The 16508-nt window shown below is 35.4% G+C and overlaps 1 protein-coding gene across 3 annotated transcripts in view; it reads right to left on the bottom strand.

Annotated features, from left to right (window-relative positions):
* Positions 1–16508, bottom strand: part of Cep290 (centrosomal protein 290) — an 81785-nt gene that overhangs the window by 26040 nt on the left and 39237 nt on the right. For all 3 annotated transcript variants that reach the window (XM_042263300.2, XM_042263301.2, XM_042263302.2), the window contains 12 exons: positions 13840–13951; positions 12118–12323; positions 11048–11199; positions 9237–9348; positions 7935–8390; positions 6699–6863; positions 5669–5776; positions 5331–5465; positions 3757–4023; positions 3080–3187; positions 2272–2471; positions 765–978 (listed from right to left, as the gene is read on the bottom strand). In XM_042263300.2, coding sequence (XP_042119234.2) covers positions 765–978; positions 2272–2471; positions 3080–3187; positions 3757–4023; positions 5331–5465; positions 5669–5776; positions 6699–6863; positions 7935–8390; positions 9237–9348; positions 11048–11199; positions 12118–12323; positions 13840–13951 — 2235 coding nt within the window. The remainder of the gene's footprint in view (positions 1–764; positions 979–2271; positions 2472–3079; positions 3188–3756; positions 4024–5330; positions 5466–5668; positions 5777–6698; positions 6864–7934; positions 8391–9236; positions 9349–11047; positions 11200–12117; positions 12324–13839; positions 13952–16508) is intronic.

The raw sequence follows: 16508 nt of genomic DNA, 5'->3' as shown, positions 1-16508 counted from the left end.
AGCATATTTTGTTTGAAAATTTCCAAGTTTATACACTAGCAATAAATTCTTCATAGGAAAAAAATTCACTTTGTGCATCCATCCATGTGAAATAGACTGAATTCAGGCAGATGAATAGTGTTATTGGACACTGAAGTATTTGCCCATAAAATTCATGAACTAAGGTGGGAAATGTAGCATCTTCTAAACCACTTACCAAGTATGAGATAAATAGAAACAGAACAAACAGTAAAACTACTACACTGTATTAGATCTAATGACCAGCTCTTCTCACAAAGCCACTGTGCCTACCTTCTTAAATCCCTCTTCCTTTTTACCACCATATCACCCAAACCCCCTAAATTGTTCAAAACTGTTTCAGCTCCGTGAAAACCCAACAAAACATGAGAAAATAATGAAGTCAGATTTCCTTTCTTATAGATACTCAATAAATCACCACACGTAAAAGGATAAATTGTACTGTATCTGCATGTTACAACAGCACTACCACAGCAGGGCTGTGTGGAAGGATTCCTGGGCACCAGCAGGAGGTGAGGCTCACTCTTGCTCTAACAGCTCTGTGGGAGCCTTTCACAGGTCTCCGCGTCTTCTTCCGGCCTTTTTCTTTTGGGGCATCTCTCATCTGCCACTCACCTTTTACGGGTATCTGCGTCTTCTCTGGGCCTTTTTCTTTTGGGGCATCTCTCATCTGCCACTCACCTTTCACAGGTCTCTGCGTCTTCTCTGGGCCTTTTCGTTTGGGGCATCTCTCATCTGCCACTCACCTTTTGCTGCTTCTCCTTCAAGGCCAGTTGGCTCTTGAGCCTGTCCACTAGGTTCCTCATGGTGGTCGTTGGAGCTCTTGAGTTGGCTTCTCTCTGAGCCTGGAGTTCAGACTTCAGACTCTGGGACTCCTTTTGTGCTTGGACAAGAGCACACCGTAAGTCCTCCATTTCTGCTTTCGCTTTCTTTACCTCCCCAGCATGGCTTTCTTGGAGCCTGAGAGAAACCAGCACATGTACTTACCAGACTGGCCATTGAGAGTAATATTTTGATTTACAAAACAAAACAACTAATAAAAGTATAAAGCCATGACTACAAGTACTTCATACGATAAAAGACCATACATTTCAGAAACTATCATTTTTTTTGCATGTGGCAATTACGTGGGAAAGCCTAAGGGATTTTCAGCACAGCACAGTGGTTCATGCCTAGGATCTCAGCACTGAGACAGCTGAAGCACAAGATTACGGTGAGCTTGAGGGCAGCTTACACCATCCAGTGAGTTATAGGTCAGCCTGGGTTAGAGTGAGGTATGTCTCAACAAAGAAATGAAAAAAGGTGATATAAAATATAAGTTTATAATCTAGTACATGGCATAAGATTAATATACAAAATATAAATTCTCCTGTATATTCAATAGAAGAAGAAAACCAAAGACATTTTTCAAGAGAAAAACATCTTAAGTGGCCACTACTTACATATTCACAAACATGTTTTAGAGGTATCTTGGGTCCAAGAGTAAACAGTCAAAGTTCTATTAGGGAATGGAATCCTAAGTGGACCAACATTCTCACTTTTATCAGATAGAAACTGAACAACAAACTTTATGTTTAAAGGTCTATTTCTAAAAATGGCTGAATAATGATTCTTCTCTCTCTCTCTCTCTTTGGGACAGGGTTTCTCCATGTAACAGCCATGGCTATCCCAGAACTCACTCTGCAGAGAGATCCACCTGCATCTGCCTCCCAAGTGCTGGAATTAAAGGCTTGCACCACTACAGCCTGGCTAAATTACAATATTTAAAACACAGAATGCTATGAACACCCTAACACTATAGTTTCTTTTTAGCTTTAATTAACAAACATTTATTGAACCTCTGCTTTTTATCACATACCCTCAGGTGTTTAAAAAGACCCTATTTATATGTGAATTTAAAATTTTCAAGTTATTTTTGTACATTATTCCATAGGGCCCTCATCTAACCACACTGAAGGAGCCCAAGTAAACACTGCCATTTTCATTTATAGAGGATGATATGGACAGTGGAGCTGGTTGACAATAAGATTTTTGAATAAGACTGACTAGTTACAAACTGTGATTTTCCCATGTCCACTCAGTCACATTACTGAGCCTTCCTCGGGCCTTATTCCTAATGGAAAGCAGTGAATCTCAGGTAGTCCTGTGGACAGAATGGGAGGAGAGACACCAAGGTCTTACAACAGCACTCACACAGGCTTCAACAGAGCCCAACTACCACTTGCTCACTTGTAAAGGATTTCTAAGATTTACCGTAACTTGGTATTTTCAAATTCTCTGACTTTTAACTCAGTGATTTCTTTCTGTCTTTCCAAATCTTTTGATACTTTCTTGAGTTTGGTCAAAAGTGAGGCCAGAGAGTCATCTTGTTCTGCTACTGTCTGCTCCATCTCAGCCAGACGGATGAAATGCTTGTTTGTAGGTACTGGAACAGGAGGCTGTTTTATTAAGTCCTATGAAATATGAATATATTAGTAATGAGTAAGTATAATCTGAAACTATGACTCATCCTTTACATTTCTTTACGAAGCAATGAAGTCTGCAATTTAAGAGGAAAAGAAGGATCAGGGAAGATAGCCTATAGACCGTCCTCTGTATGCCCTGTTAATTTTAGCCAGCATGTAAGTAGAGTGGAGTATTATAATGGTGAATTAATGAGGTGATGCTTGAGAAGCCTCACCCAAGGAGTTAAAAGAAGAAGGGCCACTTTTCACACAGAAAGAACACAATGATCAAAAAGGATTGAATGAGTCAAAAATGATTCAAAAGATGGAAAATAGATACAAATAAATTTATGGATGGAATTTGGAAAAAAAAGAGTGGACTCATAACGGAAGGCTTTGAGTCCATGGTAAAGGAATGTAAATATGATTTTATAAGCAGGATTAGATTTGGGTTTAAGAAAAATGATCACGTTTTCATGATCGGAGCTGGCTTTCATAAGATTATTTTGTCAACACAAAGGTGGGCTGTGTTCTACTGTGAGATATGAAGAGGTAAATTTGAAATGATGTGATCTCAGATCTCAATAGAGAATAGAACAAAGTACTCAGAACCTTACCTGAGCTGTCTGCTTGAATTTATTGAGTGAACTATCAGCCTGTAGTTCTAATTTATGATGAAGAACATGAAGGTCTTCCTCATGCTTCTTAACAAGTTCTCTTTGCTCCTGTTTCATAGAAAGTTGAAGCTGTACTATGAATTAAGACTGAAATAGATTCATATTCTAAAAGATCTCAGTTAATCTTTAATCTTCCAAATCCTCAAAACAAGAAAGACATAATTTCTCTATGTGTATGTATATTAGGCCATTATACATCTCTGCTAGCATGTGCTCATGTTGACCACCCAAGAATAAATTACAATTTATCCTTAACATGTATCCATCACCCTTAATTTGTTTCTAGAAACATTTTAAATTATTATCTATCTCTCCTACTGTTCTAGAAAATTAATCTCCACAGATCACCACTGTTTTGATTTTTATTTGTAAGTTCATCTGACATTTCCTAAACCATCTAGCTTCACCATAGCAGATACCCATTTACCTCAGTCCACAAGAGGAAGATACATGTATACAAACTGACAGTTTTACTGACACATCTGTAATCCAATCATGTGAAAGTAACAATTCATAAACAGAATCTTCTGAAAGCAAAAACGAACTAGCACTTGAAGAGAAATACCATCAGGCGTTTGACTGAAGCACATGGTAAGTAAAAGAGCATAAGCAAATACCTCTCTGGCTTTTTCCAGAAGATGCTGGTATTTCTTCAGGACTTCTTCCTTTTGATTTAACCTCGCCTGCATGTTAGCAATGGTTTGGTGGGCAATTTTCATTGTGTGATGAGATTTTGGTTCCAGCTCTTTTCTGTCTAGCTCAGCTAGAAGTTTCTCTCGATCAGCTGTGGCAGGCAACCGAAGCCTCAGTTCATTGATTACTTTGTCTCTTGACAGAATATTTTGCTCTGCCAACCGTAAAGCAGATTCTTTTTCTTTTAGTTTCTATAGGAAAGCCACAATAATTATTACAGCACAGATTGTCCTTTAAAATGCTTCATACAAATTTTAATCAGATTTATAAGCAAACAGTTTCAGTTTATTCTTCACATACTTATAATAGTCATATGACAATGAAATTCTATTCATTACATTTTTATGTGACAGTACATTTATTCACATATATATTTTAATTTACTTATAAGATTATCATTTGTTAAAAACTTTGTTAGACTGAACACAAAATGTAATTAGTTAACTTTATTGATATCTTGCAGTTTAGAACTAGAAATGAATGGTGGTACTAGAATAGAAAGAAAATGCAATGACACTACTCCTTTGATGTCAGAAAAATAATGCAGAGGAGTCACTCAAGTCTAAGCCTGGGATTTCATTAACAGGTGAATGAGTCACTGCTTTGCAGTGGGAAGTTTACCATACCAAAGCAGAAAAGAAGGTTTTAATATTCAGTAAGATTACAGCAGATATTTTAAAACTAGTCATTGAGTAGTACTTCGTAGAAACTAAAAATTTTAAATTAACTTTCCTGAACTGATTAAATAAGCAGAATTTTACTTAATAAATTCTTCTTAAATGCACTTACTAATATGTTTAGATGTCAACTAAAATTTAATATTCAGCTTATATTATTTTTAAAAATTACTTTATGTGCATTGGTGTGAAGGTGTCAGATCCCCTGGAACTGGAGTTACAGACAGTTGTGAGCTGCCATGTGGGTGCTGAGAACTGAACCCAGGTCCTCTGCAAGAGCAGCCAGTGCTCTTAACTGATGAAACATCTTTCCAGCCCCAGCTTATATTATTTTATAAATAATTTAGTGAGCTGATTTGATCACCTACTAATCAAATTATCGACCTAGATTAAATAACTTCATTTGTTTCAACTTTACACACTCAAATAAAATGAACAAAGAAACTATTTAAAGGATATACAACATATACTACAAAATAAGGGATAAAATAAATGGCAATGAAAACAGCAGTTAAGGGAAGGTAACACACTGTTCAGAAAGCTACAATTAAGTGCCTTTTATTACCCTTGATGCTCACTTTTACGTTTAGTGTTCCCAAAGTAGAATGCAATAAACAAATGAATGGTAAATTCAAATTAACTGTATGGAATAGTCATTATCAGCTATTAGAAATAGTATATAAGAATAGAAAAAGAGAGGAATTAGCAGCAAATCCACCATTGTATACCTTATTGCCATTAATTTATTAGTAAATTAATTTAAAAAATTCCATAAACATACCTAAGAATATACCAATCAAAATATAAATTCTTCCAATTACCTCTTCTAGTGACTTGCAAGTTGCCTGTGTTTTAAGAATTGTTTGAATATTTTCCTTAATTTTTCTTAGAGCAATTTCAAGTTGGTTTGGAAGGGGTAAGCTGGGGTCTGGCATTGATCCTGTAGCCTCTTCAAACTATTGAGAAATAATATGCTTTAAAAACAGCAGAGTAGTACCGAGGAAACAATATTATATCTTTTAAATGTATGAAAAAATCACAAACTAAATTTCACTTCTCTTTAAACAAAGAAACTCATGACAATTCACATAAAGCATATACACTCCAGTTAAAAATACATGTAATTCAGAGAAGCAGCAAACTCAGTCACTTTGTATACCTTTTGTGCTGCACTGAATATTTCATTTTGCTGACGGTCAAAAATGTCTAGTTGGCGCTCCAGCTCAACTTCTCTTTGATCCCAAGCCATTTGTCTTTCTTCATGAAACTAAGAAAGACATTTGTTTGTGTCAGGCACATACACAGTGACATGAGCAGAAAACAGGCATGTAGACATTTTCTTACTTAAGCTCAGCCTTTGCTGTCACGACTATCACTCTTATTATAAAGGAAAAGATACAAACTTAGGAAGTCCAGCAACTTGCCTAAGGTTACAGAGGCAGGCAGGTATGAAGGCATGACTCCATTCCTCCATCCATTTCAACCACGTCTAATGACACAGATTGTTCAAGCACTATTTGGAGCAATACAAGCATAACAATAAACAAAACCTAGTCCCTGTCACCAAGGAACTTACATCCCAGGAAGTGAGAAACAGGCAGTAACAAACAACTATGTAAGAGACCAGAGGACGGCAAACACTCTTTAGAAAATGAATCTTGATGGCACAAGTTACTATTCAACACCAGGAGCCTTTGCAGCTCACTGGCAAGAAAAGGTATGTGAGTGAAGATCTTCAGGCAGTGAGTGACAGTGTGAACTGTGAACGCAAGTGTCTAGGATACAAAGAAGAAAAACCTAAGCACGGGGAACACAATCTCTGCGGCGAGTGTGTGTTGTATGCCTGTCATCTGGCTCTTGAGTGTCTACTTTCTCTACCCCATGCTGTGTTCTAAATCAACAGTCATAAGGAGCAGAAACTTGGCTGCAGAAGTCAAATAACTAATAACAAAACACAAATTAACTTATCAAGTAAGCTTGCTGACATACTGTTTTTTTTTTTTTTTTTAAGCTTAAGACTTCTGTTACAACTAAGTCAATTTGCATGTTTGGAGTTTCAGAAGGAAGAAACGGGTTATTCTGTACTCAATATAAGGGGAACTGTATTTCATCACAGTAATACAGTTAAGACGTAATGATCTGATGTTTGTAGCCTTAACAAAAGAACAGAAATAAAGAGAAAACGAAACCTTGCTCTGCTGAACAATTTCTTCCTCGAGACTGTTGATTGTTTGCTCATATTCAGAGATGATATTATTCAAGTATTTGATTTCTTCTTTACCCTTGACTAGTTCTCGATTTAGTTTAAGTTCTTGAAGGCGAAGTTCTTCTATTTTCACATGCCAATTCATTACCTAAATGGTATATAAATATAAATGCTATATAACTGATCATGATTTTAGCTGAGACTAATGGCAAACTGTATTAAGATTAAAAAAAAAAGTTAGCTCGTAACCAAGACACATGGCAAAGTCATTTAGAATTTCCAAAGATTATTCTAAATACGTACAATATTAAAATACAATATTCTTCACATTATTTTCAAATGAATAAACATATTAGTAACATTTGCTTTCTGTTTTTCACTCACTGTCATGTGTTTTTTACATACTTACTGTCGTCATGTTATTGACACAACTTTTAAAACTAGAAATCCTACCCTTGTCTACAGTGATGTAGCCACTGATGACTTACTCATGCTGAGTGGACAGTTTCCCACTCCCACTCCCAGGAGTGGTGCTGGGCAAGCTCAGTCGGTAACAAAATGAACAGAAGCACATGAAACACAGGACAAGGATTCGATGGGAGGAAGCGGTGGCGTGAGGGAAGAGGAAGATACAATAAAGTGGAGGGATAAGCGAGACAAGAATCATTATATACACATATAAAACCGTCAAAGAATAAATTTTGAGAAATCAGTCCACTTAATGAAAATTTTTTAAAAAATAAACTCTAATCATTTCTACCACAGAGAATAGGATTTAATTGCAAGATAATTATTTACCATTTAATTCTTCCCAAATGATGGTAAAAACTAATCTTTAAAAAATAAATGTCGAAACCTATGAAAACTGTAAGTATACACAAAGAATATCTATGAGTAAAAACATATAAAAACAAAAAATTCAAACAGGAAATGTTTGTGCAGAGTAGAAATCAACTGATAACTATTAAATCATTTAATTTATTATACTTAATATTTATTTGAACTTTTCTAGAACGTTTAAAATTCTGTGCTATTACACACATAAAATATTTTTGCTAAAGATCTTTGCTTAGGAAAGTACAAATTTCTAATTTATAAAATCAAAGCTAATTACAACTAGTATTTTAAATGCACAAATTGAACATTCGTCATACAGCTACATATTAAGAGCAATATTGCTACATAACATGGGAATACTGAATTTCAGATCAAGTTTTACCTTTTGGGCTCCCCTGGCATCTTTTAAAGTGCTTATCAATTCTTCTAAGCCTTTCAATTTTAATTCCATCTCCAGCGTTTTGTTTTCCATATTTCTGTGTTCTTGTTGAGAATCTTTCATTTCCTGCATTATCTTCAGTTTGTCATTTTGCAGCTGAATCATGGTTTTGGAGAACTTTTCCTGCTGAGCCAAGGGTAAGGCCCCACTGAACTGTCTTCGTAGAGACTGAATGGTTTGGCGCAGGTGTTTTGCTCTGTTTCTGCCTTCCAGGCGAGCATAGTAGAGAGTCTGCTCTTTCTCATCCAGTTTCTGCTCCAGGCGCAAACTGTAGGCCTCCATCTTCTGGAGTTTCGACGTAACTGTCTCCAACTTACCAAGAGCAGTGGCCTCACTAATTTGAAGAGACACAACATGTTGGTGCAGTTTGGCAATTAGTGCCTTTTCATCAGATTGTGCCTAACAGTGAAAAGTACAGTTATAGTAAATTTCAAGGTTTTTTAAATAAATATATCATGGGTTCAAAGTCATGGTTTACTAAATAAAAAAGTAAAACACTGTTGCACATGAGCTTTTTTTAAAAACAATGAATTTTACTTTAACACAATTGTTACCGACTATATATCCAGACTGAAACATATTTAAAATTCTAATTAAATAATAGTTGGAATGGTAGTGTTTTTGCCTTTTAGTTCTTAGATAAAATTAACAGCACAATTTTGATACATACTTAATAAATATATAAGCATAGGTATTTATATATAAATTTATATTTATATTTATATATTAAAATATTATAATTACAAAATTGTAATACATTGTAATATAAATTTACATATTTATATGTAAAAGTAATTGTTTTTAATTCTCTAAAAACTATAGAACATGGGGTTATATGAAAAGCTACAAATATGTACAAGAGAAAATATAGTCAGTAAGGATTCATTAATTATTTCTCCTTAGTGTGTTAACTGTGACTGATAGCTGTCAAATGCATCTATAGGTATTTTAAATGAAAGAGGTTTTCTACTGTTGGGTGGTGGTACACACCTTTAATCTCATCACTTGGGCACAGGCAGGTGGATCTCCATGAGTTCAAGGCCAGCCTGGTCTACAATGTGAGTTCCAGGACAGCTAGGACATTTACACAGAGAAACCCTGTCTCAAAAGGTTTTCTAAAGTCCCAACTAGCAGAAACAGGTTTCTATTGCTGCACTACTTCCGGTTAGCACTCCACGGTTACACCAGTGCTGAGGTGAGCTTAGCAAACAGCAGACTAAACGCAGGAGGCAGCACTATACACACCTGGTAGTCTAGCAGCTGCGTTCTGAGGGATTCCACTTCCTTCTCCCTGGACTGTTGTTGCAAATTCAAAAAATCAACTTGTCTTTTAGCAATATCAGAAATCTCTTTCAGTCTAGAAAGTGATAAAATATTTAAGGAACAATTCAGTAAATACCAAAAGCCCTAATTTTGAGACATTGTTCTAGAAAAGCAACTGTTTTTCAGCATCTCTTCTTTGTGTCAAGTCCAAAGGGTTCAAGGGTCTCTTGAACTATTTCATGAAACCTAATTCCATATGAGAACAAAAAGTGATGTATAAAAACATCTTACTCTGGGAAGCCCATCACCTGTGGTATAGAATAATATATACATTTTGAAATACAATGCCATCTGTTGGGTGAAATCGAGATTATGACTTATGTCATTTTCCAAATGCAGGTGGTCAGAGAACACTTGCTACCACACATTTTTCCTAAGATACCTTTACTATATTTAGAAATGATAGGTCAACGTATATAGGCTAATCTGTTCCCACTGCCTACTTAAGAACCAATGTAATGGCCGGGCGGTGGGGCGCACGCCTTTAATCCCAGCACTTGGAAGGCAGAACCAGGCGGATCTCTGTGAGTTCAAGGCCAGCCTGGCTACAGAGCGAGTTCCAGGAAAGGCGCAAAGCTACACAGAGAAACCCTGTCTCAAAAAACAAAACAAAACAAAAAAACAAAAAAAAAAAAATGAATCAATGTAAAACTCTCATTTTAACTTTTACATTATGTGCTTCATACACAGAACTTTATATATGAAAGTTATGTTACATAAGGAAAGTGTGATTAGTTTATTTCAACTTATCAGTTAGCTGAAACAGACAAACACACACACACACACACACACACACACACAAAAGAAACAAATTATGCATTTGCACAAATTTCCCTTATGATTTCTATAACATAGCTAAATGAACAAGTCTTTTGTTTGGAGTAGATTAATTTGAGCTAAGTGGAACATATACATCGGGTTTCCTCAGACTGATCTGAGGGCCTCTATAATAAAATATAATGAAATGAATAGTTATAAATTAGTCATCTACAAGGTAAGGTTTAGGAGAAGAAAGGAACAAAGTCAATCAATCACAATGGAAAGAGTTAAAAATGACTGATTTTCCCAAAAGGACTCTCAAATGTTCTAAATGGATGGCTATAATTTTTTAAGTAAAACACACACACACACACACACACACACACACACACACACACACACACACACACTTCTAATAGTTATTTGTGGCTGACACATGAACTCAATGTTCCCCATGATTACCCACTGAAGAAGCACCTGACTAGAAAAGTGAGTGAAATGCATTTAGTATTCTAAAGTAGCTGGGCATATTTCCTCCTGCCAAATGAAAAAAAACTTTTACCTCAGTGTTAGTAGTTCCTGAGTTCATGAATTAATATGTCAAATGTCTTGCAGAATACCTACCACATAGCTAGTTCCTAAAAATGTGAATTAAATCAAAATAGAAATTAATTATGAATTATGTTTACATCAACCTTATAAAAAGGTAAAATTCTTTTCAAGTTAATAAAATAAATACTAAGTGACCCTTGCTCTTCTATCTCCATTTCCCCTGAAAAACAGGCGGGGAGACAAACTTTGAGAGGTCATTTCCTCTTTGATGTAATGTCACCTGGTTAAAAACTAACCCTGATATTAATCCTTTTTCTTAAAAACAAAATGAGTATGGATACTGTCCCATCTATCTGTTGTTATCTTCTTAGAGACAAATCAGACAGACCCATGAAATGACTGAAATGTCTGCGGGCACTTACTTAGACACTTCCACCTTGAGTTCCACCTCGCTCTTCTCTAATTCCAGAATCCGTTGTCTGTCGGCATCACTCACTGCCTTGTTCACACTATCAGCTAATTCATCTCGCAACATCTGCTCCACCTTCTGTGCATCCAGGTTGATTTTGGTAAGCTGTGGAAAAATAACAATAAGATATTCCTCAGGACTATTTCACTTTATTTACTCTTCTTTACCTTTGCTGGGACCAGAACCCAGAACCTGTGTAAACTAAGCATGCCAATGAACTACAGCCTCGGCCTAAGCACATAACTTCTTGACTTCTGAGTACTATAGTCTTCTTTATTTTCCTCGAGTCCAGAAATAGATACAAAGTGGTAAGAACAGACTAAAGAAAGAATCAAGAACAAATTACAAAAAAGATGTAGTATAGTCCAATTCCATAATAAATTATTTATTTTAGGCAATCACTAAGAATTTTTTAACTATAAACAAAGTATTTACAAATAGTTAAAATTATATAAATTTTGCAAAATCATATAAATTTTTATTAATATTTAGTGGCTTAAAATAAAAATAATACTTATGCTTTGGAAAATATATCAACCTAAGGGAACATCTGTAAGGTGTTGTTTAATCATAAATTGCTGAATATTTACAGAGTGCTTAAATTTAGCCCACACTAAAAATCTTTAATAACTTCCTATAAAGTTTCTGAAAGCAGAGATTTCGTACTATTTTACCTCTTACTATAGTCTTGTACCCAAACATATATTTTCTTAAAAAATAATAGGCTTGGAAGACAATTTGATTTTTAAAAAAACAACAACCTTCTGTTCATTAAAACTAATACCATGATATTGGCAAGAAAGAATTTATAGAAATAAATTGTTTATAGAAATAAATTGTTTATAGAAATAAAAAGTTTAATCTAAAGCAATTCAGATTTTAAAATAACTGTCTGTATATCCATTATAAGAAATGCAAATGCTACATACATATGCTACCTTAGAGACACAAAGTTCTTAATAATTCAATAGCTACTATCACTAATTCTTACTATCTAGTTACATAATAAACATCATATCAAACCTCAGTGAATTTGGTTTCCAATTCAAAATTACGTTCTTCCATTTGTTTTAATGACGTCCTTAAGTGTTCGTACATTTTCTGACAGTGTTCAGCCCTCTGCCGTTCATTTAATTCCTTCATCTCCAACACAGTAATTTTTTTTGAAATAGAAACAATGTCACTATTTGTCATTGATTTCCTTGCCTTATCCATGTTTGATTCATTTCCTGTAGGTAATAATACATTATACAGAAGATAATTCAGAAGAGGTATTAAAAATTAGTACAGTTTTATAGCAAGGAATGGACTTTATAAATTAAAACAGATCTGCATTCTTCTTTTTATTTATTCCTACCTGTCTGATGCCTATCCATTTATTCTTTCTAGAAGACATCTCTCCATTAATCAGATGACCACAAAAACTATATGGTGTGGGATAATCTTTTCGTGCACTGTGAAAACGTGTCTCTGTTAAGGCACCTTCTGATGGGTTTAATAAGGAGCTGAACAGCCAACAGCTAGGCAGAAGAGGACAGGCAGGACTTCCGGGGAAAGAGAGGAACTGTAAGAGGAATCTGAGGCGCCAGAGATTCCCCAGTCAGACACAGAGGAAGTCGGATGTAAGGTACTGAGGAGAGGTAACAAGCCACGTGGCAAAACACAGATTAATATAAACAGGTTAACTTAAGTTTCCAGAGCTAGTTGGGAACAAGCCTAAGCTAAGGCCAACCTTTCTTACTTAATAAGAAGTCTCCATGTCGTTATTTGGGAGCTGATGGTCCAAAGACAGTCTGACTACAACTACAAGATTACTAAAACACCAATGTGAACGTTGGTGCAGAGCTGTGCAGGCTGGAGGGTTGAAACAAGTTCAAATGAACCACTTGTTATGGAAAGATGTTAACGTCACTAGGGCAGTAGAGGACAGCAGTGTCACTTTGGACCTGCAAGTGCAATGACTTGATTTTTAATGTTATCAAACACCCAGTCTAAAGTTATAGGATTAAGAAATTTTACAAGCATAATCTCAAATAATGAGCATTATTTTGGGCCTTGTACAGATGTAGTATCAAATACTATCATATTGTAATTTTATGTACAATAATATGCAATTCAGGTATAACTGAAGGTAATCGTTGCAACATTCTAAATAATGGCAAAATAAAAAAATCCCTAACACTTTAATCATAACCCACTCAAATAATAGGATAGTGCATGAGTTTTATAAGATAGATGATTAAAATATAGAAATACTTTGAATTTCTACTAAATTGATCTAGTACATAACAAGTAATGTTTATTATTTAAAGTACATAAAATATAAAAATATACGACAATATATTACTGCAAATATAGGCAACAAAAATTCTCAAATTTTCTTTGATATTTTATGGTGATCTTTTCACTTAAAGGTATCAATATACAACACAAACTTTGTACTCAGAAAAACACATTTCAAACTTATAACTAGGTTTTATTGTTAAGATAATTCAAAATAACTAGTGTTTAAACACAAATTAATAATATATGATTTTACTAGGAAAAAAAAATCTCATGTAAGAACTATAAACCAAGCACCCAGGATATTATTCATCATCTGCATGCTAAATTAATCTGTAGGATACAGTTCATCTTTTGAAATCAAACTAGATCCCCGTATTGTACTATAGAAAAGGAATTTTCAATAAAACTGAATCACTGTTAGAACTGCTCTCTTGATATTATCAGAGTCTTACGACTTACCTAATTTAGTTTCTTGTTCCCAGGCTTGTTCAATGGTATGCAGCTTTTCCTTTGTAATCTCTAGTTCTTTACTTATAACGTCTATCTGTTCTTTTAAAGATGCGTTTTCACACTGAAGGAGAGACAGACACAGAGATGAACTACCTGGCCAAGAGGATGAGTGCCACAGAAGTGACGCTGCTTTGACTTTGTGCATTAGCTCTTAAAACTCACAATCTACGTTTTAATCTAAAAATTTAAGCTTTATTATAAAAAGATGTAAATTAAAAATTACACTCTGAAATTAACTAGATTCAAAAATATTTTTTACAAATTACAATTTCTCACACATCACACACACACACACACAACACACACTAATAAAAACAATAATGAAACTCTTGTATATAATAAATACATCTGGCTCTAGACTTCCAAGTATTAGACTTTGCCATTAAAGACAGCTACTTATTTTAACCAATAGGAAGTACAGAGGGTTTCATAACTTTCATAAACTCTTGTTTATTTGCCTCATTCATACAAGCACTTTAGTGCTTATCCCTAGTACATCATCTGTGAATGATAGATGTTAAGAGTAAGGAGAAGTAAGCACAAATCCCACATTTCACAGGCTTCTCCATTTAGGGTCTGTGTGTATGTGAGTGTGGTAGAATCCCCTGTGCTAGTTTCTTCTTGTTGCTCTGATAAAATAGCCTATCACAAAAACAATGTTTTGGGTGAGCTTATTTAAGGCATGTAATTCCAGGTTACCTTTTATCATTAAGGAGAATTCAAGGCAGGAACTTCCAATAGCTAGTCATGTCACCTCCAATCACAATAACTTGTGTCCAGTTATTGAACACAAATAAGTGCATGTATGCTTGCTTGCTTGCTCACATCAGCCTGATTTCTCCACTCTTACACAGAGCAGAAACCCTCTCCTAGGTAATGGGTACACCACAGTAGGCTTTGTATTCCCATATTAATAAAGTTAGTTAAACAATTCCCCCACAGACATACCCACAGGACAACCCACTATTAATAAGCCTTCATTGAGACTCACATTCTCTAAATTCCAAAATCTGTCGTACTAGGCTCTTAATTTTGCTTATTGTTGCTGAGGTCTTCTAACACCCAATCTTTTTCTAATACATCCCCATTTTCACTTCTCTGAGCCTTTAAACTCTTGTCTTGCTTTAAATCAGCGCTTCTCAACCTTCCTAATGGTTCAAACCTTTAATACAAGTCCTCATGTTGTGGCGACCCCCAACTATAAATTTATTTTCATTGCTACTTCATAACTGTAATTTTACTCCTGTTGTGAATCATAATGTAAACATCTGTGTTTTCCAATGGTCTTAGGCGACCCCTGTGAAAGGGTCACTTGATCCCAAAGAGGTAGCAAGCCAGAAGTTTAGAACCACTGCCCTAGAGCAAGAACTAACGGTAAGGTAAACAGAGAAAGAATCTGTCTTTTTGCCATCCAAGCGAAGCCTAAACATAGGAGTGGGTAACATGATTCATGTGGTTCATGACTATCATTTTAGCCAGTAAAAAGGATCTAAGACTGGAGATAGCAATGTGAGTAATAACTGCAGGTAAACAAGGTACAGAGAAAAACCAAGACAATGCCATTAGAGATGGATAGGGCATAAAAGATGTGATTGCAGTGTTCAAGTTATACATGAATTACAGAAAGGTCAGGAGACAAGGAAACAAGGGATCCTCGCTCACTCTTACTCTCACTCTCATTTTAGTTTGCCTGTTGGAGACAGGATCTGAATATAGACTAGGCTGACGTTGGACTCATGATCCAATTGCTTCTAACTCCCAAGTGCTGGGATTAAAGATGTATGCAACCACAGAAGTCTCAATAGTTGATTTAACTGGATGGGGGGTCTCACATAGCATAGAGAAGAGTCTTGAACGACTGGGTTTTGAGGTAGCTATCAAGCAGACCAGTAGAAAATTCTCTGACTATTAAAAAAAACTATGACAATTTTAAAGGGGTCACAAATCTCTTGGCATTCCTTATATTGAGAGGTGGGGACTGGACTATGCTGTCTTTCACTAAATTTAGGAAGCCTTGTGACTGTTGATCAATAGACAACAGTAAAGAATGACATATTCCTCTTCCGGAGTTATAGAGAGCAGCATGATTTCTACCTTGTTAGTTACACAATAACTGTAAGAAGTTCGGTAACACGGAGAGAGTGCCAGGCTTGAGCTCTAGTGTGTGGAGTCACAGGTAGACACTGGTAAACATGCCCTGCAGACAACTAACCTTCAGTCATCCCTGTTGGGTGCCAGTTATGTGACTGAAAGGGTTTTCAGATTCACCTCGGTCTCACTGCCCCTCCTGTTCAGTCATTCTTCTTTTTTCCCCCAGTGGAATATTTTATTCAAAATCATATTTTCATAAAGTACATTTTGATCACAGTTTCCCCTCCCCTACCTGTCATTCTTAGCCCAGACACCAGACACTGAAGAAGAAAGATAAATTATCTGTAGCAGGTGATTTTGGGTTCCGATACCAAGAAGCTACAGCAAGAATAAAATGATTATTGTATTCACTAAATTTTACAGGCAGTTTTGTTACACTGCAATTTGGGGGCATGGACATTTAACAAGCATTTTGAGACAAATTAATTATTAATACCATTGAGTTAAAAGAGAGTTATTAAATTACA

Source organism: Peromyscus maniculatus, chromosome 18 (assembly GCF_049852395.1).
Source record: "Peromyscus maniculatus bairdii isolate BWxNUB_F1_BW_parent chromosome 18, HU_Pman_BW_mat_3.1, whole genome shotgun sequence".
Taxonomy (NCBI): Eukaryota; Metazoa; Chordata; class Mammalia; order Rodentia; family Cricetidae; genus Peromyscus; species Peromyscus maniculatus.
Note: the sequence above shows the minus strand (reverse complement) of the source record. Positions and strands in the feature narration are given on the sequence as shown.